Source organism: Eupeodes corollae, chromosome 2 (genome assembly GCF_945859685.1).
Source record: "Eupeodes corollae chromosome 2, idEupCoro1.1, whole genome shotgun sequence".
NCBI classification, from domain to species: Eukaryota; Metazoa; Arthropoda; class Insecta; order Diptera; family Syrphidae; genus Eupeodes; species Eupeodes corollae.
In genome coordinates, this window is record NC_079148.1 from 43,144,103 (window position 1) to 43,170,647 (window position 26,545).

The window sequence follows — 26,545 nt, forward strand, 5'->3', positions numbered from 1 at the left end:
GGATGCACAACACATGCGAGGTGTTTCATTGCGAAATTTTAACGCATGGCAATACTTACATATTTTGTCCATCTCACCGATAACTAACTTTGGGATCAGCTGAGTATTTAATGTCTGGTGCATAATTAAACGCCAGACGAATAATTGATTTTCGTGTTAATGCACGGCTGGTCCGTTGACTTTCTCGGTTTCGTTGTCTAAATTAATCTATGTGTTGTTCACGTGCCGTTCTTGTTCTTGATAAATAGTCTTGTAGATGATTATCATGCTGTTGTATTTATTCATGTGCACAAATATCTGCTATATGGATTCTTCGAGCTGCATTTCTTTCTTCTCTTTGCTCAACTGATTCGTGTGCTCTTTCAAGACGTCGATGTCGATGTCGAGCTTTTTTGCTACGGGCATTGTGGAGGTTAGATTTTTTTGGTGGCATTGTACTGAGAATAGGGATTGTTAGTTAAAATTCAATCAAAATAAAAAAAAAAATATATAATTTTGCAGTCAAGATAACCCTGTTTAAAAATATTGATTGGTGAAATATTCGTCTCCTTGAAGAACAAAAACAGAATAATGAAAATTTTATTTTAAAGTTAAAATATATTTCAGAAAACATAATGATCATATATAATTAGAACAGTAAATTTTATACAAAGTATTTTTCATTTGCAACATATATGTAAACAATTTAGATCATTACTTGAAATGTAAACCATCCTATATCTTAAGTTAGACCAAATTACACATAAAATGCCAACTTTCATCGAAATCGGTTGACTTGGTCAAGAGTTCACTGGGAACATACATATGACACTGGATTTTTATATATTAAGATTAGTAATATACAGATTCGATTTGAAATAAAAAATAAATCAATTTATTTTGCCCCATGGAATGCATATTTCGGTTTTGACAGATAGATCAAAAATAAATTTGATTTGTCTTAACCATGGAAAACCCCATGTGATTCATTAATTAGTGTACAATTTTATTTGAAGTTTTGTGTAAAAGGCTTTTTGTCATATTAGGAAAGAAATAAGGACTTTTTATTTATAATATAAAACACAACTTATAGGCATTGGACTTGTTACGTGTGTAAGGTAGTTTTTATGTACATAATAAAAATGGCGTTGATACTTCCTGCAAATAAAAGATAGTCTACAAATTAACTAGCTTACTTGCTTTTATTTTGAATTTAAAAAATTCATTTGACTGCAAATGAAGTCTTTCGATACGTTGTTTGAACCTCCCATTCAGTTAGACGTGCTTAATTAACACTGCCCAAAAAGCTCTCTTATTTTTACCCTGAGCTAATTTGTTTGTAGGTGTAGGCGTCGAAATAGCGAGTTATGGGATTCTTTAAATAAATATGTGTTAAATATGTGAAAGCAAAACTCTTTTCAAAACCTTAAGTTTCCGAATAATTTCCAAAAACGTTGTGCTCCTATTAAAAATAAGGGGGGATTTTTTAGGGAGTGTCAAGGACGCAAAACTGTAAATCGCAGCCAAGATTCAGTATTGTGGTAATTTTTCGAAATGTTTGTATCTTGTTTTTCTGGACTTCAACAAAAAGATCAAGTAATTAATCTTTGGGATTTTCAGCAGACCATCTTCAAAATTTTTCAAGACAACCGAAAGTAATCAAAACATTTTATTTTTAAATATTTTAAAGTTTTGCTTTATTTAAATAAGTATATGGATGTACTCGTTATGTAACTTATAAACAAAAAAATAAAGTTTTTCAATATAACATCACAAAAAATATCATGGTTTGTTTATATATATACTCGTAGTCTAAAATTTAAACACTCATGCTTATGAATATAAACTTATTTCTAAAATCTGGACAGTCCTTCATTAACGTAATGAACTGACTTCTGCTTTGGCTGATTTATATTATTAAATTCTGCTTCAGTTGGCATGGAAACCCTGAACGAGGTTAGTTCCCTTGGACTTTCATCAGATTGATTTCTTTGGCTTGTTTTATCATTAAAGCTACTATTCAGACTGGATCGTTTATCAATACCTTCGGATATATTAGCTGTAGGAATACACACAAATTATTAAAAACATTTTTTTTTCAATGGGAATCCTTACCTTTAGAAATACTTTCTACATCAGATTCCGTCTCGGAATATGACATATTTGCAATTCCACCTAAACCAAAACAGAAAAAGCAAATATTTAGTTACACATTAAACCGAAAAAGGTAAAATTTCTTACCTTCAAAAGCTTTGGTATGGATCATATTCAAAGCTTCAACTTTAACTGACATCAAGTCGGTTAGACATCTTTGGAACGTGGGTCTATCTTGAGGATCATGACTCCAACATTCAATCATAAGATTATACCTTCAAAAAGAATAAGAGTAAGCAAACGTGGGTAGTTAAATTTGAAATTTGATGATCTTACAGCTTTTCGGGACAGTCTTTAGGTCGTTCCAAACGTCCGCCCTCCTTGACAAAATTCAGTACTTCCAAATTACTCTGTGCCGGATAGGGCTGTTGACCGAGACTTAAAATTTCCCACAACAAAATCCCAAATGACCATATATCTGATTGAGAAGTAAATACTCCATCGACAAGACATTCTGGAGCCATCCAACGAACTGGCAACAGACCTTCGCCTTCCTTGCGGTAGTAGTCACACTTGTAAATATCTCGTGCCAATCCGAAGTCGCCAATTTTAACAACTCGATATTGTGGATCGACTGATGAGACCAAGCAATTGCGGCACGCTAAGTCCCGGTGAAGGAATTGCAGATCTTCTAGATAGCGACAGCCAGTGCAGACATCTAGACACATGCCAACAAGTTCGAGCAGAGTGAGGGTTCCTAGTTTGCCCATTGAAGGGCGGGATTCCCTCAGGTAGGTCTGTAAATCCCCGCCTTCCATCAACTCCATTATGATGCACATTGAATCGAGATCAAAGCATACACCAATGAGCTTCACAATATTCTCATGCTTGAAATGGCTCATGAGATGGGCTTCCTGGAGGAGTTCCGTTTTCTCTTGATCGTTGGCGCCCTTCCGAAGAGTCTGTACGAAATTTAACTCTTAAACCATGATTAAAGGGTTTTAAAGGAAAAAAAGTATACCTTAATGGCAACTCGATCTTGTGACCCATCACTTGAATATGTAACCAATCCTTCATAGACCTCACCAAAGGCCCCACTGCCCAGAAATCGTTGCATATTTATCTGGTTGCGACTTATTTGTGGCAGCAGAGCTATATCACCGTCAGTAAGGGGCTTCCCAGTGTACAACATGCTACTGGTCTGAGAAAAGTTTCGGCTTCTTGCTACTTGTTGAACAGTGGCTATATCAAGACCCCAAATGCTTGGGCGCAGATCGTCTACGAGTTTCTTTGCATGCTTCCTACGGCCATGGACTGTGAGAAGATAAAGTGAAAAATAATAAGGCAAGGATAAGTTTATGAAATTTGAAGGCCGTTTTTTTTCAGTGACTGGTAAGACCAGACATTTAGGCTTTGGCGTCCCAGAACTAGAGCAGAATTAACATTTTTGTACGAACTTGACAGTTGTCAGATAATTGTATTGTTTTATTGTTTGACAGCTGTCAAATAATTTGTTTGCAGTGTTGCTAATACTCTCTGATTTTCAAGTAGGTATACAAAATGCAAGATTAATAAGTTTAAGCTAAACTAAGCTCGTAATAAATTTTAGCCTCCTACTGAAAATTTGGACCTTAGTACTCGAAAAAATAAACTCACCATATTTTATGAGAAAGGCCATGCTGACACAAGTCGAAACTATTGTAATCGGTGCTACAATGGCAAAAACTAGTGTATCACGTTTTCTTGGTGATACAAATGGCTCTGCAATCATCTCACTATCTGCACTATACGGTCCCCATCCAAAGATGTTTCTCGCTCGTCCTCTAAACATCAAAAGCCTCATTGTGTGCAATTCCTTAATTATACAATTTGTATCGGTTCCATTGCAATATGGAATCCATTTGTCTTGAATCGGTTGAATCTCTTCAGCCCAAGGCAACTGACCCAATCTAGCCAAAGTCTTATTGTTTACTTGTCGATCGTCGCTTTGAGGGAAATAATGAGACCGACGAACTCGTTTAACTTGACTCGATTGCAGAGCTTCGAGGGAATACTCAAGAATAGGTGCTCCATTATTGCGAGCAGGTTCCCAGAATATTTTGAAAACCTCTCCTTTAATGTGTTCGATTAGGGGCTGACCGGGAGCGCCTGGACGATCGCCAAGAGTTTCGAAAACAAATCGATTATCTGGTGGCCAAACGTAGGAATACACCGAATTTGCATAGAAAAGCTTCATTTGGAAGGTGTATTTAGTTTTCGGCTCGAGAGATTCTATAAGTCGCCTTTGGGAGTCACTTGTTATGTTCACACTGATGTAGTCGTCTATATTGAGGGGAGAGTAGAGCAGAAATGCTGACGTAACATTAGTTGAGGCGTTCCAACTAAGAGTTAATGTACTGGAAGTTGAGTTGACAAAGGTCAAGTCTTCTGGCTCGGGGAATGTATGGAAGGTGTAAATAGAAGTTTCGTTGAATGCAGTCAAAGTCGAGAAGACCTTGATCCAAACGGTGTATGTATGATCTGGTCGTAGGCTCGAGAGAACGTGGGAGTTCCATTTGTCCTCGGTTTCAGGAATGATTGTCTGGTGCCGGTGAACGACACCATTAGCTGGGCTTTCAGTCTGCCAGTGTATCTCATACCACACACGTTCATTGTTTAAAACTGCTGGTTCCATCCACTCTACGAGACCATCTCGAGGACTCACCGCTGAAACAGTCACATTGTCTGGAGCCCAAGGTATTCCAGGTGCTGTTCCCATCGTGACATTAACACCTGACACACCAGTAAGCTCAAACTGCTCGGAATAGAAATTGCTGATGTGAAGTTGAAGGTTATATCTTGTAAAAGGTTTAAGGTTGGTAATGTTCATCTGGGGTTCAAAAGAGTGTAAATTCCTCACTTCAGCGTTTTCATTCTCAGACTCTGTCAAAAACAAAGTGTATTTAAGACCGGGTACTTCAATACCGCATCCGGAGGGAGTTGAAATCTTTGGAAATTTCAACTCAAGACTGAATGTGGTTGAATTAATTAACTGTGGAACGAGTAAGTTCGTTTCAACCAAAGGCTCTTCATCGAAATCTGGCAAAATGCATCTTCTCTCTGGAAACGGTTGGAAGCTGAATGCAGTGATCATATCAATATCATTCGTGTGCACCATATACTCAAGGGAATCTGGTGACAATCGGCTATAGGCTCTAATAGAGTGATTTTTCAAAACATAGAAGTAACCATTATCCTCGGCTATAAACAAATTGTTTGTGTCTATGCCAATTTTCAGTGGTCGGCAAGTTTCTTCCTGGATTTGGAGGATACACAAATTTTCGTCTTCATCAACCAAAATCACAGATTCTTGATTTTCTTCGAATAAACCGCGGTAAAGGGTTTTATAAGTAGTATTCAGGCCAGAGAACAATTTCAACTCTGTTGAGTTCATGAAATTCCAACCACTCAAGTTCCCATCGAGCTCAAGCCACAACAAAGTCTGACTCATTGGAAACATAACAAGGTTTTTGATAGGTTTGGGATTCGATATGACAAGTTTCCCAACCAAAGGTTCTCCCTCGAAACGATTTAAGTCCAGGGAGTGAATGGTACTCCCACCACCATGATCAGATTGAGACCAATAAACCACCCGAGATACCCAATCGGCTGTAAGACTTTGAACTTTTGAGTCTAAGTGTGTGACAATGCTAACATTTCCCTGGAAATAAGACATCATCTGAGCGGCATCATCAATCCAAACGACGTAGTTTTTATCGCCGTTTATGACAGTAATATGTTCTATAGCACCCTCAGATTTGGCCAGGATTTTTGTAGAATTTAAATCTATATCCAGGAGTTCAATCAGACCACCACCAGCTATGAGAAGCTTGGGAATCGATTGATATTCGGAGCTGACTGTAATTTCAATCGCCTTTGAGATCTCACCTCCAGCTCCAGATGTGAAAGCCTGTACTTGGAACGAATAAGTTACGTTATTTTCAAGACTCCAAAATATCGCCTCAAGACCAGTGGAATTGACAGTCTCCACATATTCTTCTCCTCTATGACAAACTATTGTGTATAAAATTATTGGACCGTTTGGTTCTTCCGGGGGCTCCCAACGAACTATAGCTGAGATATTTTGAGTTCCTCTTATGGGATCTGCTACACGATTCACGAACACTCTCAAACGTTGGGGTTCCGATGGAGCTGCTGTCGGTGAAAAGACCTCGATCACAGTTGTTGGCGAACTCTTCCAGGGAGAATTCGAAGTTATCCAGACTTTAAGGCTAGAATATGGTGGCAAGTCGGTGCGCGGATAGTGTACAGAAGGCTCCGAACTTTCTAGGAAAACCTTATCACCAATTTGGATCGAGTAACTGACGTTAAAGTAAACGCTTTCAACGTAGACCGGCTCCCAGGTTATGTTGAAATTATCCCACAGTCCTACAACTTTCAATGTCGAATTATCAACTTGATCGGGAATGATGTCAAAAGATGCTTGAAGTCTCAGTTTAGGCTCAACAACATACAGACTATTTAAAGTATCTTGGAAATGAATGAGAGCTTCATTACCACCACTCGAATTTGCCATTACCACTGAATTTCCAGTATCAATCATCGTATTCCATACCAAACGTCCGGAAGACAAATAATACATCCAATTTTTCACCGGAAATCTATCCATGGGAGTGATTATGGGTGTCTCAGCTTTCTTCGCAATATGGGCCAAGGCTGAACTAAACAAAAATCCATCGTGATCTGATTGAATTGTCCACAAGACACGTCCATTCTTCAAATCCAAAGCCGGACCGATAAGTTCCTCTTCGGAGAACAAAGAAGTTCTGTAGTAGGTCATGCAAGCCTTGCCATTTAATCTACAAGCTTTGATTCTCAAACCAGTTGAAAAATATATATAACCGTTTTCAGAGTCTAGTTGAATATGTTTTGCGTCTATAATTGGTAAAAGTTCCCGTTTTGTTCCGTCGACGTGTGACCGTACGACAACACCCTTAGACGAATCTGTAAAATACAACTGGTTTCCTTTCCAGTCAAATGCAACATTTCCTGCCGAATCGTCAACTTCAAACCCTGTCAGATTGTTAGTGTCCCAGTTGTAGAGATGAGAGTTCTTAACAACAAACAACGTTCCGTTGGCCCATGTGACCGACTTAATTGTTCCATTTATCACAGTTTCTAAATTATCACCTACTTCGTCTGACCGCAGAAGACCATTTTCGGTAGCCCAGAAAAGATAACGTTCTTCCGAAGGCATCCATGTTTTCGACATAAACCATTCACTCCACGGACCATCAGCACCATCTACAATGTTTGCTCGCACTCGAAACCAATATTCTGTGCTTGGCTTGAGTTTCTCAACGACGTAAAAGTTCGATTTGATGTTTCTTATTGCCACACTAACTTCCTCTTCCTTGATCTCAAGATCATATTCATAGGGTGTTTGGGCAGATGGACTTTGGAAGTATGATTTTTTCGGTGGTTTCCACGAAAGTTTAGCTTTATCAGCTGAAAGAAGGGCTTGAAATTCCATTGGTGGATCGTTTACAGTTGCTTTCTCTTGAGCAGAAGTGTGGAAAAGTTTGATAAATTTACACTTTTCAAACAGAACCGTTACTGATTGATTGTTAAAGATTTGATTGCCGTCAGTCCAATAAACGCTCGATTCGTAATTAACAAGATCAAGTACAATTACCGATGAAGCTTCAACATCTGCTTTGAAGGAAATTCTTCCGTCATATGAAATTCTTTGAAATTGTTTTTCACTTTTAGAAAACGCTGTTAAAAGGAATCTTTTCGGATCCAATGAAAACGCACTGAAATTTCCGGTTGTGAAAATATTTGTCCATTTTCCATTGGCGAGATCGAGACGAAAAACGCCAGACTGCAGTGTTATCCAAAACAGATAACCATTTAAAGGGTCAACTTGTAAGTCAAGAGGTTTATCTTTCAAATCTTTGACTATGATTTTAAGGTCATCACCGTTAGATCCAGCTTGAAAGATAACCCAAGATTTATTTGGAACCTTTTAAGGAAAAAATATTTCAGTGAGTTCAACAGATTATTAAAAAATAAATTACCTCATTTCGAGGCTCTCCTAAGATATATAAGTTTGAACTTAACCAATCGATTGTTATTTTTGTCGGCTTATAGTTTTCGAATGATTTTGGTAACAAAATGGCATCTCTTTCCACAGAATTTTCCATATTGATCCTTAAATTGTTTGTTTTTGTAAGTAAAAGAGTTTAATTTTTAGAAAAAGAATATTAAGTTACCTAAAAACATGGCCACTAATATCCGACACGAAAAAAGTCCTCTGATCAACAAGGACATCGTATCCAACTATCATCTGATCACTATCATAGACTTCAATTGCCGTAGAACTGTCACTTGAAGTATTCAGCAAATTAACCTTAAAATCTCCAACAACAATAAACGTTGGACTTGGACTTTCTGAAGGTTGTTTTCCAGTTGAAGCAACTGTTAATGCAGAAGGACCAGTGCCAATGGAATTTTCCATTGCTACTTCTATTTCGTAAGTTTGTTCTGGTTCGAGGTGGTGAAGGATTGTGTACTCATCTTCCGATGATGAAGTCTACAAAAAGTTCTAAGTCTTAACAAGTCTTAACAATTTATTGAAAATATCAAAACTTACCACTTCAGACGTAAAATTTGACTCTAACGCCTTGGCTATAATCTTGTAACTTTCTAGCGGTCCATTTGTGTATCGTCCCTGCTTCCAAAAAATAGCTATTTTGTCGTAGTCCAATGTCTTAACGTTTGTGATCTCTGGTTTGGATGAAGGCTCCCCTGAGGGCATTGTTTCAAAGACATCTGATTCAGCTGAATAGATGAAGTCAGAATGGTCTGTTGTTACCATCATAGCGATTCTAAACTAAAAAGACATATAGTTTTATACTAACCGAATTTGAACCCAGATTGAACTTGGAACTTCTATGATTTTACCGTTAAATAAATGTATGCAATCATAATTCAATATTTATTCAAGGGTTTACCAATTTCAAATTTTTGGCTTAAAGGTGGTTTAAGAGTTTAATAAAATTTGATGATTGAAATTATCAAACGACGGATTAAAATTGATCTACAATTTTTCAACTGTCATCTGTCAGTTGTCAAACTTACCTTATACTTGGTAAAAGGTTGTAGTTTTTCAATTGTACAAGTATAATTTTTGAACCATTCAAAACTTGATGAAAACCACCATCTCAAAGGGCTATCATTTGCCACTAAAGCCCATTGCAAGACAAGTCTTTTAATTGAATATTTCCTATGTTCTATTGGCCAAAATAATGTCAGAGAAGTTCCATTGATAGTATCAGCATCAGTATCAACATCATCAACAAGCACTGGAGGTATATTAAAATCATCTAATTTACTAAGATGATCTACAATTCCATAAACAGCTTGATTGCAACCGGAAATACAGGCCAAGTCGCATGGCGATAAATTACTGTGCCATGTGTCATCACGCTAAAAAATGTCTTTGATTAGAATTTATTTCAAAAACAAAAATAAAATATTATGTATTAATTGTACTACATACGCAAACTTGTTCGCAGGTGGAGAATGTTGATTGTTTCCAGTGATTACAACCTTGAGTGCACTGAAAAAATAAAGATGAGGTTTAGATAAAAGACTTGTTTTTTTCTTTCCTATACTAAGTGGGACTTAACGTCTATATTTGTGTAATTGTGTGCTTATTTTCAAAACAAATAAAAGGTGTTAAACAGGATTGAATGTTGTCGGTTGTTCTGCATTTGACAGATGATAGCTCATATATTAAAAAAATTGAGCATTAATGTCATTTTTATTTTTTGGCAATATTGAAGCCTTCGGAACAGTTCTGAAAGTGGTCACTTGGGAACAAATGGCAGTTCTTATTATGAAATGAACAAAAAATTAGAATCAAAAGCACTGCTTAACATATAATAATTAAACGTCAATTTTGACAGCTCTAAGTATCTGTTTTATGACGCGAAGTCAAGGATTTAATGCTTCAGAATCGTCAGAACAAAATGTTCAGTTTTTGCATAGTATAATTTGTAATGGGAGTGATGAACGAATTCAGTGACACTTAATAAATTGGTGTGGCTTCACTGTTCGTCAAATGTCAAAGTTTAAGAGTTTCAAACCCACTTTACACTTAAAATGTGAACTAGCTTAAAACCTGCGTAGTCGTTTGGACTTTTTTGTCAGAGGTTTCTTCACATTTGTATAGAATTGTGCCCCTCAAATACATTTATAAAACAAAAGCCCTGAGGATCTCTTTATTTCTGGATTATTGCATTACCCGTGAGAAGTTTTATTCTTTTATTCAATGTTAAACCGAAATAAGGTCCTCTTGGAGACTTACAATTCCAATAGGTGTCGGGTTACGAAACAAAAAAAAAAAAACAAGAATAAACACTTTACATAGTAATTGTTGCATAAAGTCCCCCAATGCGGTTAAATGTTTAACATTGTGTATCAAATTTCGTGAGAAAACTAAAAAAGGGGTTCTACTTCGGATTATCTTTTGTTTTAAGTTTTGAATTCATGTTTGTTGTTCTTATTTGTAGTTATATGTGTCTTTAAGTTTTTAAATTGTAATACACTTACCAGTTCCTTATAACTTAGGCATCCTACAGCTTGTAAGTTCCCATAGAATTGGTCCTGCAAGAGAAAAACAAAAGAAATAATAAATCATGGGAAAAGCAAAAAAAAATAAATACATTTCATGATTGTTACGGATTTCCAAGGTAGGAGTATTTCGAATGTTCAAAACAAATATTATTTACATTAGTTATTATACAAATAATTAACTACCCCATTAAAATAGAACGATTTCTTAAAAAACAAGTCTTCCATCGCAAACCTTGTAAAATTCTTTTCATTTATTCTAAGAGGAAAACCTTAGAATCACACAGACTACACCATCCCCCAACTACAATTCGACAGGAATTTCCAGATTTCTATACCTACCAGATCTTTTTGGGAGGATAGGACATTCTTGGAGGATGAGTCAATCCACTTTTACACAGATGGCTCAAAAACCAAAGGGGTTGGTGGAGGTGTGTATTCTGCACGACTGAAATTAAGTCTCTCATTCCGCCTTCCCAATCATTGTAGCGTGTTCCAGGCGGAACTTTTGGCGATTAAGGAAGTCTTGTCTTGGCTCAAAGAAAACGTGATATCAACATCTGATATCCGTATTTTCTCCGACAGCCAGGCCGCTATCAAATCTCTGGACTCTGTCTCTACAAACTCTATAACAGTCCATAACTGTCCATCATCTCTAATGGAGATGGCGCAACAGTTTAATATTCACCTTTGCTGGGTGCCGGGCCATAGAGACTTTCCAGGTAACTGGTAAGGCAGATGAACTCGCTAGGAACGGTACAGTACAGCCCATCCTACCACGTTTGGCAAGTACTGGCATACCAATCGCTACTTGCAAACTGCTACTAATGCAAAACGCTGCGAGGTGGGCAGGCACCAGGTGGACCAACATCACCACGTGTCAAGCCACAAAAAACATCTGGCCAACACTGGATTTAAAACGTTCAAGGTACTTGCTCTCTCTAAGCAGATCGCATATAAGCTCGATAATAGGCGTCATAACCGGACACTGTCTAATAGGAAAGCACGCCACGAGACTAGGCGTATTCTCAAATGACTTTTGCAGAAGCTGAATGGACGTGGAAGAGGAAGAAACGGTTCTTCATCTTCTCTGCACATGCCCTGCTCTAGATCGAAAACGCAAGAATTACCTAGGAGAATTCTTCTTTAACGATCTAAATGATCTAAATCATATCAGTATAATCAGCCTCTCACGTTTCGTAAGGGAATCTAGCTGGTTCCATTGAGCTTAGGGGGCAGCCTCAAGATTCATGTGGTATCACAATGGGCCATTAAACTGGCCTAAGTGTGCCCGTTTCCATCTTGGACAGCCACTATAACCTAACCTAACCTAACCTAAGAGCCAAAGAAAACGGGAATAATGTTGATACGGTTTCCATTGATTTCCACAAAGCTCTTATCAACATTTCTTATAAGATTATAGTCTTTAAACTCTCATTTTTAGGTTGAGAAAAGTGAATATTATTTCCGATTTAGATCTGCATATTCCAATCTAATTCCCCAAGATGTAACCAACGATTGGTAAATCCTTCTACAGTTCATTCGGCTGTAGTAAACCGCACGTCGGATTTGGGGGTGCGGCATTTTTCATACAAAAATGGCAATCGTGATGCTATTAATATTGAACTAGAAACAATACTTTCGACTATCGAAACACCATAAGAATCGGAACATGGAACTTTCGTTCTCTGTATGGACAGGGCATTTATGAACAGGTGGAACGTAAAATGAAAATACACAACTTGAGTATTCTTGGGCAGAGTGAAACGAAGTAGAGGGGAAAAGCAGAGCAGAGATCAGCAACAAAGCGGACGTGGATGCTGTATTCTGGAGAGGATGAGACAGGTAGCGGTCAAAGACTGAATAGTGTTGGCATAATGCTGAATAATAAGGCTAAAAAAAACTTAATTTCCTGGGAACCAGTTTCGGCTAGGATAATGACAGCAAGGTTTAAGTCCAGAATGCGCAAACTCACCATAATCCAGTGTTACGCTCCGATGAATGATGCAGCAGAAGAAAACAAAAGCTCATTCTACGCTCAACTGAACTTGGTCTACAGCAGAGTTCCAAAGGGTGACAAAGGTGCGAAAGTTCGCTCGGATAACACAGGCCTTGAATGAGTTATGGGTAAACACGGCACAGGTCAACGAAATGACAACGGTGATATGCTTGTCGATTTTGTAATGTCTGTCGGCTGGTGGTAGGTGGAACCCTTTTCCCACATAAGACCTGCCAAGAAGCGATCATCATCTGCTATTAGCGACAATTCGACTGCGAAGAGCTGCTATCCGGAGACATACAGATTTGGCAACCAGACACAAATTTAATACAATCGCTTTTAGTGACCCAAATACTAGTCGTGATTTTGCAAACACTCTTAACGACAAGGCGTCAAATGAAGGGCCAAACGCAAATGTTCCCGTTGAGACGTTGTGGGGCACGGAAAAAAGAGTTTTTATTGAACTTGGATCTGATACGGTACCGAAGCAATAAAAGGATAAGGATTTACACACCGCAGAGCACTCAATATAGAGTATATAGAGTATAGAGCAGATCAAAAGGTAGTGCAGAGGTGTGTGAGATGAGATAGGAGGGTCAGATTAGACAAATTGGCATAAAGCGCTGAGGAAAATCACTGTACAAAATCACTAAGCATCTTGTAGACCAACAAAACATTGTCAACCATCCTGTTCGTGACACGAACGGTAGTCCTTAAGTGTCAATGGAAGACCAATCGCGAAGATGGAAGGAGCACTTCTGTATATTATGAACGATGATCAGAATGCACACGCTAATGCAAATCATCAACTGTCGGACATACGTAGATCTACCAGAAGCATTAATATTGATCCCTGGACATGTACGGAAATAAGAACCGCGATACATGTTTTGGGCATACCTGCCGAATTCTTCAAAGCAGACCTCGACTTGGCTGCCGGTATTTTGTGGCCACTTGTTAAGTCTATTTGGGGAAACGAAACCTTTCCCAGGGAATGGAAGTACGGGGTAATCGCCAAGCTACAAAAAAAGTTGATCTTAATAACTGTAATAACAGGCGTGGAATCACTATTCTGTCCGTATTTCCAAAGTCAATGGCAACCATCATTCTCGGAAGGATAAAATCTAAGATCGAGTCTAGGATTTCGCAGTGGTCGGTCATGTTTCGACCACATTAACACCTTGCGAATTATTCTTAATCGTCAGAGTTCCAATCGCCGCTTTGCCTCATGTTCGTCGATTTTGAAAAGGCCTTCAATCGCGTTAGTTGTGATGTTATCTGGAGATCGATTGGTGCTAGAGGCATTCCTGATAAAATTGTTGCGATAATAAAAGAGTCTTACAACAACGCAAGGTGTATCGTTTTGCACAATGGACAGCTTTCCGACGCATTTGAAATGCGACAGGTAGTGAGACAGGGTTATGTATTGTCACCGATTCTGTTCTTGCTTGCTATTGATGATGTTATGACTGCTACAGTGGGTAGATACGAAAGACTAGGTATCCATGGCGCCTGAGGGAAACATTAAGCCATTGATGTGACGACTGTGCTGACGACATATTATGTAAACCAAGTGGAGGTAGAAAAGGTCACCCAGTTCAACTATCTGGTAAGCTATTTGGCACTCGATGGTGGAACGGACCTGGATGTCCGAATAAATAAAGTCCGTAGTCCATACGGAATGCTTTCTAAAGTGTGGAACTCCAGGAAAATAACGCTCCGTACAAAGTTAAATTTCTTTGAGTTCAACGTAAAATCCTTGCTGCTATACGTCTGCGAAACGTGGAAGTGCTCTGCTAACATCTCGAAAAGCTTGCAAACTTTGCTCAACCGCTGTCTACGTTACATCCTGAACATCCGGTGGCCACTAACCATATATAACGATGAACTGTGGCTTAGGACTGGGCAAACAAAAGTGGATGTTGACATCGCGCAGAGAAAGTGGCGCTGGGTTGGCCATACATTGAGGAAGCCGGGCGACTACATAGCAAAGCAGTGCTTTCAATGGAATCCTCAAGGTAGAAGGCGGGCTGGAGGCAAAGATAAACATGGAGATCATCTGTCATGAAGGAAGCTCGGTCCCAAAACTTGGAGACGTTGTCTCAGCTGAGGTATCGTGCTAGGAATAGAGCAGGAACTGGTTGCCTCACTATACTATACTAGCAGCCGCAAACGAAGAGATATTTCAATCCTATTTTAGCCTAGTGACCTTCAAGGCTTTAAGGTACTCATTTAGGTCCTCTTGCCGGAACATGGTCATTAAACATTTTGAAATAGCCCTTTACACTGACAATACAAAATTTTTCAAAATCATTGCAGCAGATGAGGACAAATCTCTCCTGCAAACAGATCTCTACAATTTCTGAACCTGGTGTATTGCTTATATCAGACCTTTTCAAGTAAGCACGTCAAAACAACTCCCCGTCATTACCGTCTTCATATTTATCCCATAGGTATGGTAGAAAACATTAGCAAGCTTCAAATTGTATGTGTCCGTACTTCATATTAATGAAATAATTCATAAGAATCTCTCTGTATTTGGTTTTGTTAAAATACGGTCTAAAAAAGGTCTACTTCTAATTTTACATTTTCAAAGTGCAATAAGTTTTGTGAGCGATTAACCGGGCTGGAGAAATTTAAAATAGATTTATCAAATTTTAATTTTCGACTCAAATATCTTATCTAATTTAAGATTATGGCTTCAAACTAATTTTGTCTTTTGTTTGTTTTGTTTGTTTTGTTTTCAACAAACGGTTACAAGAATCGAATAGACAGTTTTTTAAGAAACAATAAAAACCTCAAAGAAAACAATACTAAAACTAAAAAAAAAAAATTAAAAAAAAAATAAACTAAAACTTTGTAAAATTTTATTTTTGACTAAAATATATTTTTAAAAAATAAAAATATTAACTTCAAACTAATCACATTTCACAGAAAATATTGTTTTCGACAATCTTGATATTTGTTTCGTTAATGGAAAATTTGAATATCTAAAAGAACTTTTATACATCAATTTTTTTCCCTTCAACTTTATCTTTTGGATCTATGGAAAATTTCAATTAAGAACGTTAGTTCCAAAGTATGTTTATAACTATTTTTAATTCGGACAGGTATGTTTTCATGGAACCTTTTTGGTTTGAAGTTGCAACAGTTTAATTTCTTCTGAAATAAAAAAAATATTTTTTACACACAAAAATCAGTTATAATTTTTCGTTCTTTAATCAAAATACATGATGCCAATTTATTTGTTATATTGGTTTTATAGGAAAAAAATTTAATTTTCGACCGTGACAGGACTCGAACCTGCAATCTTCGGATTCGAAGTCCGACGCCTTATCCATTAGGCCACACGGTCCTTGTACAGCATCCTTATTTTATCCTTTAAAAATTGCTCAATCGTCCTTTGAAAAATCAATAATTTCTATGTAAGATGCATCAAATCTTCATCCCCCATGAAATATTCACCCCTTAAAAAGTACATAAACATGATGTATTATTATATTTTCAGAAACTGAACTATTATATCAACAAAATTAATAACGTTAAAGATTTTTTTACTATACATAAATATAAATATCAATGACATTTTATTATAAAAGATTATACTAATCATAATAATTCATGCATTTTGCTTAAACCATGAAAATTATTTAAATAAAAAAAGCTAAATGTTTTTGTAGGAACTTAGTGAAAATTTGAACTGAACAAAAATGCAACTCATCGCCATTACATCTGCATTCTATTACCTAATAGGGTAATAAATTTAATAAAAACATGGCATCATTTTAATATGATTTTAATAGATGGGTAAAGTCTGAATTACGTACATATTTAGATGTTCTTAAGATTGTAGGTCATTGCACAAATGTAGTTATAAGCTATAAAAAATGTGGTCATTTGAAATAAGATCATGAAAAGTAATGAAACAAACATAATTGTGGAAAAAAGTTTTCAAAACTTAACGTTACGTGATAAATAATTCGTTTGTTTTGCTTCACAAGAAAAGACTTGATCACTATGTATGTTTTTTTTTTAGTTTTGTTCCTTTCAATCTTAAGGGGGTTTTAATGAAATACAAATACGCAAACCGCATAAAAATAGTTGAATAATTGAAAATGTTGTTTTTTTTTAAGTATTTCGAAGTGACCGCATTTTTTTGTAGATAGTGATATATTTTTTATATATAAGTACTTAACACCGTTTATTTCCTAAGTTATTGAATTGTAATACTCGTGTATTAAGTAATGCTTCCCATTATACCCTCAAGCTTCATTTCAGTGGTACTGTAATGTACTGAGTATCAGTTTTAAGCCGTACTACACGCATGTGGAATACTTTACTGCCCTATGTATGTATGCAATATCTAACAATTTAAAAATCTTCATTTCTCAATACTCGCACAGTTTCTTTGGCATAATAAAATATCCTTGACACTGTGCACTTTGCATAGTAAAAGAAACAAACCCAGCAATCTACAAAACAGTATTAATTACAAAATCCAATGAATAATGGACCTTTAAAGTTAGTTGAAACACTGACTTACTTGTGTAGCATTGTATATTTACATCCGTCATGAAAAATGAAAGATATGTCAAAATTGGCGATAAGACTTAATCATGTATGTCATAGACACGTAATTGCATCTAACAAATATAATACAAATATTGGTACACTATGGCGTATACGCACTTTTTTAAAGTTTCATATATGATTTTAAAAATGTTCAATTTTTTTGTTTGTGGATAGTTTAAAGTCAGATTGATCACTTAGTAAGAAGATATTGTACAAATTATACACGTTTAAAGAAGAAGGTAAAAAAAACAATGCCAAAAGAAACCAAATGTTTAATCGCGATCCTTTAATTTCTAATAAAATCCATTCATTCTATTAAATCCAAATGTGCCAATGGAAAACACCTTAATTAAAGTATCTACAGTTAAGCTATGAGCCCATTTATAAAATGTCATACGAATGATCTACATTAGGCTATTTAAAATCATTACTTTAAATCACAATTAAAACAAAATACCTCCTTTAAATTAAAAGTAAAAATTCAAGTTGACTGATATGTGTAGGTGTAGAAACCTACATAATTGAGTGCGTTCGTAATTTAACTTGATGATTATTTATTATTAAATTTTTCTCTTAAATTTGACGTCAGCCATTTTAATTAACCAAAAATATAATTCTAAATGTTGGTATATTGTGTACTGAATATACATATATTCATTATATACTTTTTTTGAGTACGATACACCCATGTTCTTTGTTTGAGATACATATATCTGTTTTTCGTTACTTTTGTATTCTTAAAATTATATAAAAAAAGAAAATAAGTGAAATTTGTTATTTTGAAAAGCAAATTTCATTTTCGATTTGAATGTCCCATTCAATTACTATTAGCAAAGAAAAAAAAACGTAAAAATGAAAGAATGTTCACAAAAGTATTTACAATCCTATACATTATTTGAAAACCGCACGCTAATGCTAGGAGAACTATACAACAAAACACAATTCTTCCCGCCATTGGAACATTTTATAGACCTACATTATTGCAGTCATATCTACACAGGGGTGGACTGCGGCACTGGGAAGTTGGAATATTAGCTGGTAGGCCTCTATGCAAGTAAAAAGTTCATAGTGGTATCTTAAATCCGTTTTTGTTTCTATCATATACGAGTTATGAGAAAATCTTGAGATTTCCTCGGTACCCTAGACTCTTTAGGTCATGAGGCATTTAAGGTTCAAAAGCATTCGAAGGAAACCAACACAACTTGAAGGGATTTTAACATTAACCTTTTTAGCCCTCTGCTCTAATCGTGAAGTTAATGTTAATACATTTAGTTGCAGCACGTATATAATTGTAACAGTCTGTTTAGGGGTCACTGATCCAAGAGTCACTAATGAATTTGTTTAGACACAAACAAATTCGTTTGTGCAGGATGACCATGGAGAATTCACGCTCCTGCATAAAGATTGCAAACAACTTAACAGACCCTTCGGTGTCAAAAAAGGCTTTAGACAAGGTGATGCGCTGTTCGCTACCCTCAGATAGTTGAGTATCCTAAACTGCACCAGATTTTGAAAACAACTTTCACACATTTTCAAAAGCCAGAGCTTTCAGAAAAGTGGAGAAGCACTCAAATCTTTCTTAAAAACATCAACCCTGCAGCACACTTGTCCAATATAGCCAGTCCTTTAGCAGAAAAGAATGTATAAAAGTATTAAGAGTTAGAATATGAAAAACAATGGTTAAAAGCAAACACTTCTACACTCGTGAAGCTTAAGAGGAATGCCCAAATTGTGAAACACCTCTTACAATCTGGCATATTTTTGTAGAGTGTTCTGTTTCTCTACAAAAGATACTGAAACAGACGACGTAGTTGCGACTCTGGCAAAAATCTTAGATCCATCAAATGTCAAAACTATCTGTCGAATTAAAGCTGTCATATCCACCCAAGAGCTGTCATATGGCAAGAAAGGGTTTAATGGTCAATGAGAGCTTAACAAAGTACATGCCGTAATCAAGAAAGAACCTACAACACCGACGTCTCGGTCAAAACGTTACCATTGACAGACGATACTTTGAGATAGTTAAGGACTTTTCCTATCTAGGCTTCGCTATGAATACAGAAAACAACATCAACAATGTGATCAAACAAAGACTTACTTTTGCAAATCGCTGTTTTTTGGGCTAAAAAAGCAATTGAGTAGTAGAGCCCTCTCTTGAGCGACCCAAGTGTCCGTTCGAGAGAAAAGTTCTTTGCTTAATCTAAGAGAGTGGAGGAAAAGATGGAACGACGAGCTGTACATCGACGTAGACTTAGTCAGAAGAATGAAATATCAACTAGTGAGATGGTTGGGTCACGTAGAACTAATCTCGGGCCCGGAAAGTCATCGAATCCACGCCCGCCCACAGGGCAGCGCAGTAGTGGAAGACCGCTTGGAGTACGTAAATGATAACATCTATCGACTTATTCGAGAAGATATGCGTCGAGACAAGGTGTAATGGTCATCTTCTGATGAGCCCAACCATTACATCGGGGCGAAACGCATATTTGAACACCATGCTGGTTTATTTGTATATTCATTTTTCATGATTTAAAATCATATTTATTAAAATAGACGGTGTTCAGGAAATAACAATTCGACTGTTAACAGTCAAACACTTCATCTAGCTAGGGACCGAGCTAGATGGAGAAGGGTGTTGGGTGAGGCCCTATAGTTTACTCAGGACTGTTGCGCCACCTTAAGTAAGTAAGTATATGACGTTGTTAAAAAAATATATGAACTACGGCCAAACGGTGATTTACCACACAGATCTCAATATTTTACATTCTGGACTTCTTTTAGTTGCCTTATTTGAAAACAAGGTGAACGCTTGCAAGTATTAAACCAAGCTGCCAATATGGCTTAACCTGTGTAAGACATATCCATGTTCAAAAGGTTACAATATTCAATTGGAGCCAAAATAAATTGGATACCATCATTCTTCTATGCATTCTCAAAAACAGAAATGACATATTAGGAAGATCTTTCATTGATTAAAGTCTTCCAGAAAACATGATTATGGTAACCGTCAAATGTTACCTTAACAGGAAGTCCTCTTTCAAACATCAAACAAATTAATCACTATATAACATTACAACTCTCCATTACGATTTTTCAAGACAAAATAAATAAATTACAATTTAGTGGACAGACACTAGCTTCAAGAAGAATATTGTCTACGACATAATCAAAATTTCTTTAAAGTCAAAAATTAAAAATGTAAATGTCTGCATTACAAATTACTAGTATTTTAAATCATTTTAAGATACAATTTATTCGGCCCTGGGAAGCCTTTTGACCTCCAATCCGCATCTGTATCTATATAAAATATATAGCTACCAAAATATGTACAAATTCATCAATTGTCGCAGAACTATAGCTATGTCAGTTAGGTATGCTCGTACATAATATTCTAAGTCTAAACTTTTTTCCGAAATCTGATTCAATTAAAGTTTCTTTCAAAATGAAAATAAAAAGCAACAACAAAACACACAAACATTTATGCCATGCGACACAAAAGTGGACAATTTGACAAGAGGTTTTTTTTTCAGAAATTCTTTCTTTAACTATACTAAACTTGAAGTAAGCTTGGTTATATTGTCGTGTATAGCAAAAACGTCCGTCGCCAACGCCAAAGCCATCGCCATCACTATCACAGTCATCGCAGTCAGGTCGTCCATTTTGCTCCAAATAGCTTTGAAACGATCTGTGTCTCAGCCAATTATTTAATTGCAACACATTGAATGGAGAGAAATAAATAATAATAATAATAGCAATGATTTTTCTAAGTAGCTAGGTTGTTAAATGTAGGATAGGTAGAGGTACATACTTTACCTACGTTTTGTTATTGCAAATACCAAAGTGACGGTGGTAATGGTTACAATGAATACTAGACACGAGTCACGACATATGTTATAGTGCCAGAAAAGTGTACCTGCACTGTGCACTGATGCAACTTCAAAAGGTTGCATAAACTTGCTTAGGAAATAAGAATACTGCTAGATCAAGACTGATGATGCTCCAAGGTATTATTTAAAGCTTGCTATAAGTGACGAAATCATTTTAGTGCACCTTCGTTATGACAACGCACTTTCCTTAAAACCGAGTCTTAGAAATGAGCTTAAGAACTAATGTCAAAACTTATATTTCCATTCCTAAAAAAATTTAGTTTTATGTACTTTAACATTAAGTTTTCACCTTAGGGTGGTCCTTATTTAAATACAAACCTGAAACTTTAAGTATTCTAAATTTTTGTATTTACATAGCCGAAGAACAAAACTTAAAAATTAAATTTAAATTTCTAATTTTTTTTTTGGTTTAATTCGTATGAATTGATTCAAATAAATTCAAGCCATCGTATTGAATTAGGAAGGCAGGAAGGCAATATTAGATAAAAATATTTGTTTTTATTGAAAATATGCTATTGACTACAAACCATTGCTTCTAAAAAAAGGGCCATAAATTCTCCGTTCTAAGTAAAGCGTTGACATATTGAACTTTTTCTTTGGTATTTCAAATACCTTTGGCTTTGTTTTTTGTGATGACCGTAGATAATTCCTGGCCTATTAATATTAGACAAAGTATCACCAAGTTCCAAATCTCCCAATCATTATATTTTTTGTAGTTCTGTAATTTTTAAAAACTAAAGCTTTGGCTCATTTTAAAGCCTTGAGAAGTAAGATTATTGCACTTTATATTTCAAAGGCATTTGATAGAGTATGGCACCAAGCTCTCTTATCGAAAAAGAGTGCATTTGGTATTGATGAATCCCTTCTTCGTTGGGTTCGTAATTACCTTTCAAATATTCAAATCTGATAACAACAAAATAAACGCTGGTGTACCCCAGGGCTCCGTTTTGTCTCCGACGCTCTTTCTTATTTTTATAAATGATCTTTTGTGTGAAACTAATTACCCGATAAATTGTTTCGCTTATGACAGTACCCTCAGCTTTTCATATTCGTTTTTAGATTCTCATCCTTGTTTTTCGGATGTGGACTGCCAACAGCAGCGTATGATAAGCTCATTAAATTCTAATCTTGACTGAATTGTGCAATGGGGAATCAAAAATCGTATAGAATTTAATGCTTCGAAAACGCAAGGCTGTCGCAAAACCGTAACCCTCTCCCAATGCCACTATCCATGAGTAGTATTTATATCGAGGAGACTGAACAGCTACGAGTCCTAGGAATGTGCATTACAAACCAGAGTGATCACATTTTTGACACTGCCAAAAATGCTGCTAAGTGTTTAGGTTTCCTCTGACGATGCAAGAAGTTTTTCTACTCCAAATTTATAAAGCCTATATTCGTCCGAAACTTGAGTACAATGCCCATATGTGAGCAGGTGCTCCTATAACCCACATCAGTCTCTTGGATGGAATTCAAAAGAGAGCTCTAAAAATGATGAAATGGTGATGGTTGTCTAACTGAAGCTTTTGCATCTCTCGAGCACCGTCCGTCGTAAGGTTTCATGTCTATAATTATTTTATCGCTACTTCCAAAACCAATGTTAAAATGAAATAGTCGTTTTCATTCCTCCCCTTATCCATTTTCACTTCGCATCTCTTTCTAAATTATGAGATTTACTTGAATTAAGGAAGTTTTTAGCAAGTGTTATGAACTTATAAATGAAGTTCTCCGCAAAAGTTATAAAATTTTGAAAATGTTGAAATACTTTTTGTGAATATACTACAAACAATACTATTTGTGAATCTTATTATAAATTAATGAATGTATCTTAAAATCATACTGGACACCACTATTAAAAATATTAACTGAGGTACCTTTTTTTACATTAAATAATAATGCAGGAGACAAATTAAAGTTTAACAAGAGTTGTACTAGAAATTAAGAAATTGAAAATAGTTAGAAGTTTTAATTTCTTTTAACTTTTTACGGTTTTCTATTTTTTAAATTAAAAGGTGGAGTTTTTGAAATATTTATAAAAAAAAAAGTCTCTGAAAAGTTTAATTTTTAAATAAATAAAGGTTATGACCCAAGCTATGTATATAAAAAATCGCTTAATTCTTTTTTTCAATAAGCTTATATAATATTTCTTTCAAAAATTAAGGTTAAAAAAAATGCAAAACATTTAATGGTATGGTCAAAAATTAAGCTTTAATATAAAGATAAGGGTTTCGGGCGAATTGACGCCGCAACTGGCTTGAACAAAGGACCAATTTTCGACCACTCTTTGCAGAAACTGAGTGAGCAATAAAGAGCAAAATATATTCTCTTTCAAGTCGTCAATCGTCTCGGGCTTATCTGCGTGGACAAGCAACTCCAAATAGGCCCCCAACAAAATTATTCCAGCGGGGTTAAATCACAACAATCTTGTTTGCCAGCAAAATCTTTATTTTTTTGGCCATATAACAACGAAACATTATTTTGGTAATAAATTTACACCGTTTGCAAACATTGTTCAAGAATAAGTCTTTTTATCATGAAATGGTAAACCAAATTTCACATGAACTATATGACAGCTGTCAAGAAAAAACAACTCCGAAAATGTTATTGCAACGTCTAAAAAAAATATTTGTTATAAATAACTAGAGGTCCCACATGAACCTACATATTAAGAAGAGTGTTCTACAATTATAACTACTACAGAAATAAATCATGGGTTACATAAGGTAATTTAATGTTTGAAAATATATATAGTCATTTTCTCGTTTTTAATTTTTTCGCTGTAAGAAATGCTTAATAATTTTTTTCGAGAAAAATATTTTTTGTATTTTTAGCAAACAAATTCAAAAAATTGTATACGGACAGTGAAAACTAATTGATGCATTTTTTTAAACAAAACAAAAAAATCAAGAATCTGTTGACATTTGTCAAAGTGACAGATAAAAACCGTTATGAGAGCAAAACTTACCTCACATTTTCGACTACAAATGACCTTCTTCTGTGCCGAAAACTTTGGGACACCCTATAAAACAACATTTCAAAATTGGTCCAAAAATGTATATTCTATAGTCTAATTCGTCTATACCTCCTACCTTGTATAAATAAAGACTTCATTGTTCTTCCATGGGTACATTTTAGTTCAATAATTGCTTTTAAATGATATAAAAACTCGTAACTTGAGTCATACGAGTTTAAAACTAAAAACATAACACAAATACAAATGGTAAAAAATAAACATAAAATACAAAAATTTACACAGCTTTTTAAATTCTTAAGAACAATAAAAATTATTGACCTGAAGCCTATAATAGACAAACATATTGAACATTTAGGGCAACACGATATTTTGGTTCGATGTCTGCTGGTTTTAGAATGTATGATTCTCATGTTTCTTCTACATAAAAAAAAAAAAACAGTTTTACCACAGAAAAAAGCAAAATCTCTTGGACTAATGGACAGATTTTCACGATGATTTTTCTTCTGACCGAAGACTCCTTTTGAAGTCTTATCATTTAATAACTCTTCGAAGTGATATAAAATAACTAACCGTCAAAATGACATCTCAAAACAGTCCAATGCCACTAACTTCACAACAAATTGAAATCACGGTTTTTAAGATGCAATACTTATTTCAGTGTATAAAAACACACAGTACAAATTTTGTACTTAATTTTAACAATTTCAATACGTAAAGTATTGGGCAGCTGTCAAAAATGACAGCGGCTATTCCAAACAGTTTTATTTATTGTATAACCCTATAAATATGACAGTTTAAAGGTGCATCTATTTATGTTAATGTTAGCTGTTTTGAACTGCCCATTTAGCGAACTTTAAACTACAATAACAGAGCTTTTCAAAATAAAAAGGTAATTTTCTTAGAATCAGAAAGTGCAACTTTGTAAAACTTATTTTTCTCCGAAACCCCTACATATCCCATAAGACAGCTATAATAGCCTCGAAGACATTAAAATGCAAAATTATTCCAGCACGATCATTTAAACTGGATGTAAGAATAAATTTTAGAGCAATTCCAAGGAATAGTTAAGATATAATATAATAATAATTGCCACTGCCATTTAAGCCACATCATGCTAAATGTTTAAAATATGGCCTCTAAAAAGCTCATCTCTCGCTATCATCGTGTAGATTAACATAGATACATTTGAATGACCTTTAACCTTACCTCCTTTTCACATTTATCCAGACACTTGTTGATGATATCATCAAATCCACTTTCATTAGTATCATTTAACCAAGAATCGAAATCTAAAGATGAAGTTGTGTTTTGACCTGATGGAGAGATGGCCATTTCCATCCCCAACCCCTCAACTAGCAACGACGTCGATGACGACGTTACCGATTCAGACTCTGTCGTCGCCGTCACTGTACCCGACCACAAATTAATTATAATCAATAAAATTGCGAAGAAATTACTCAATGAAAACACTGACCCGCTTTTGAAGATCGGCTTTGTGATCGCTAAGCCGATAGGCGACGATAACAACAACAACGACGACGTTGAAGATGACGATGACACACAACGCATGATTTTGTTTTGGTTTTAATTTCTTATTTGCTTTAATTTATTTTTCGTTATAATTATTTGTATTTTTATTTTTATTTCTTAAAGCCGGCTTCGGCTCAACTCAGTCTTGACTTGACTCCTCCACCCCCCTGCAGCTGTTTCGACTTTAGTTTGTTTTCAATCAAAACATTAACTACAAACTTTATTATTTTTAGTGGAATGATCCTCCTCCCCGAAAACAATAGATATATTTACTCATCAAAAGATATTTTGGGACATATTTTTATTTGCTTTTCCGTTAAAAATTGTCATCACGCGTTAGACAGTTTTATTTTTTGATTCGTTTTTAATTTCTTTCTTTAATTAATCACATAATTGGAAAAAATTGGCACGACCTTCGTTTAGGGTTGTGTTTTTGAAAACTTAAATTTTAGTCTCTTTTTATTGTACACCACCTGTGTCATGTAAAATCGTATATTTTTAACGACTGAGTATACCGAGATCTTTTCAGTTCAGACTTCAGATACTGAAAAACCGGTTTTTTGTAATAATTTCAATATTGGAAGTATGTAAAAATAATATTCAACACGAAGCAATCAATTAATTGATTAGGCTCAATGCAACTTTTGCAATTCAATTAGATTCAATTTGCAAATAGATACAAAAAGCGTTGATCAGCAGCGACTACAACGAAGAACGACGACGCGACGCAGACGAACGTGATCGATGTTTGAAGCGTGAATATGTCTTGAGTCTACCGTGGTCGGATCGCAACTGATTTTAATTTGCTGGGGCAACTACTTCCCCTTTTAGAATTCATATTGTATGGTAATTGAAGAAGTCAAGTTTTGA

At 35.5% G+C, this 26,545-nt stretch overlaps 1 protein-coding gene and 1 non-coding gene across 3 annotated transcripts; both read right to left on the minus strand.

Moving 5' to 3' along the window:
* Nucleotides 1-1,652: 1,652 nt before the first annotated feature.
* On the minus strand, nucleotides 1,653-26,473 carry LOC129944325 (protein sevenless). Of its 2 annotated transcripts, XM_056053681.1 has the most exons (14): nucleotides 25,620-26,473; nucleotides 25,352-25,551; nucleotides 10,693-10,746; nucleotides 9,638-9,697; nucleotides 9,217-9,564; nucleotides 8,729-8,968; nucleotides 8,349-8,668; nucleotides 8,154-8,286; nucleotides 3,730-8,098; nucleotides 3,095-3,387; nucleotides 2,410-3,035; nucleotides 2,221-2,348; nucleotides 2,095-2,154; nucleotides 1,653-2,038 (listed from the first exon to the last, which is right to left on the minus strand). In XM_056053681.1, the coding sequence occupies exons 2-14, from the start codon at nucleotides 25,481-25,483 to the stop codon at nucleotides 1,833-1,835; spliced, it is 6,969 nt and encodes a 2,322-aa protein (XP_055909656.1). In that variant the 5' UTR covers nucleotides 25,484-25,551; nucleotides 25,620-26,473; the 3' UTR covers nucleotides 1,653-1,832. The 2 variants fall into 2 exon arrangements, with proteins under 2 accessions (XP_055909656.1, XP_055909655.1); XM_056053680.1 differs by having other exon boundaries at nucleotides 25,352-26,473.
* On the minus strand, nucleotides 15,995-16,067 carry Trnar-ucg (transfer RNA arginine (anticodon UCG)). Its single transcript has one exon. It is a non-coding gene; the product is annotated as a tRNA-Arg (tRNA).
* Nucleotides 26,474-26,545: the final 72 nt, after the last annotated feature.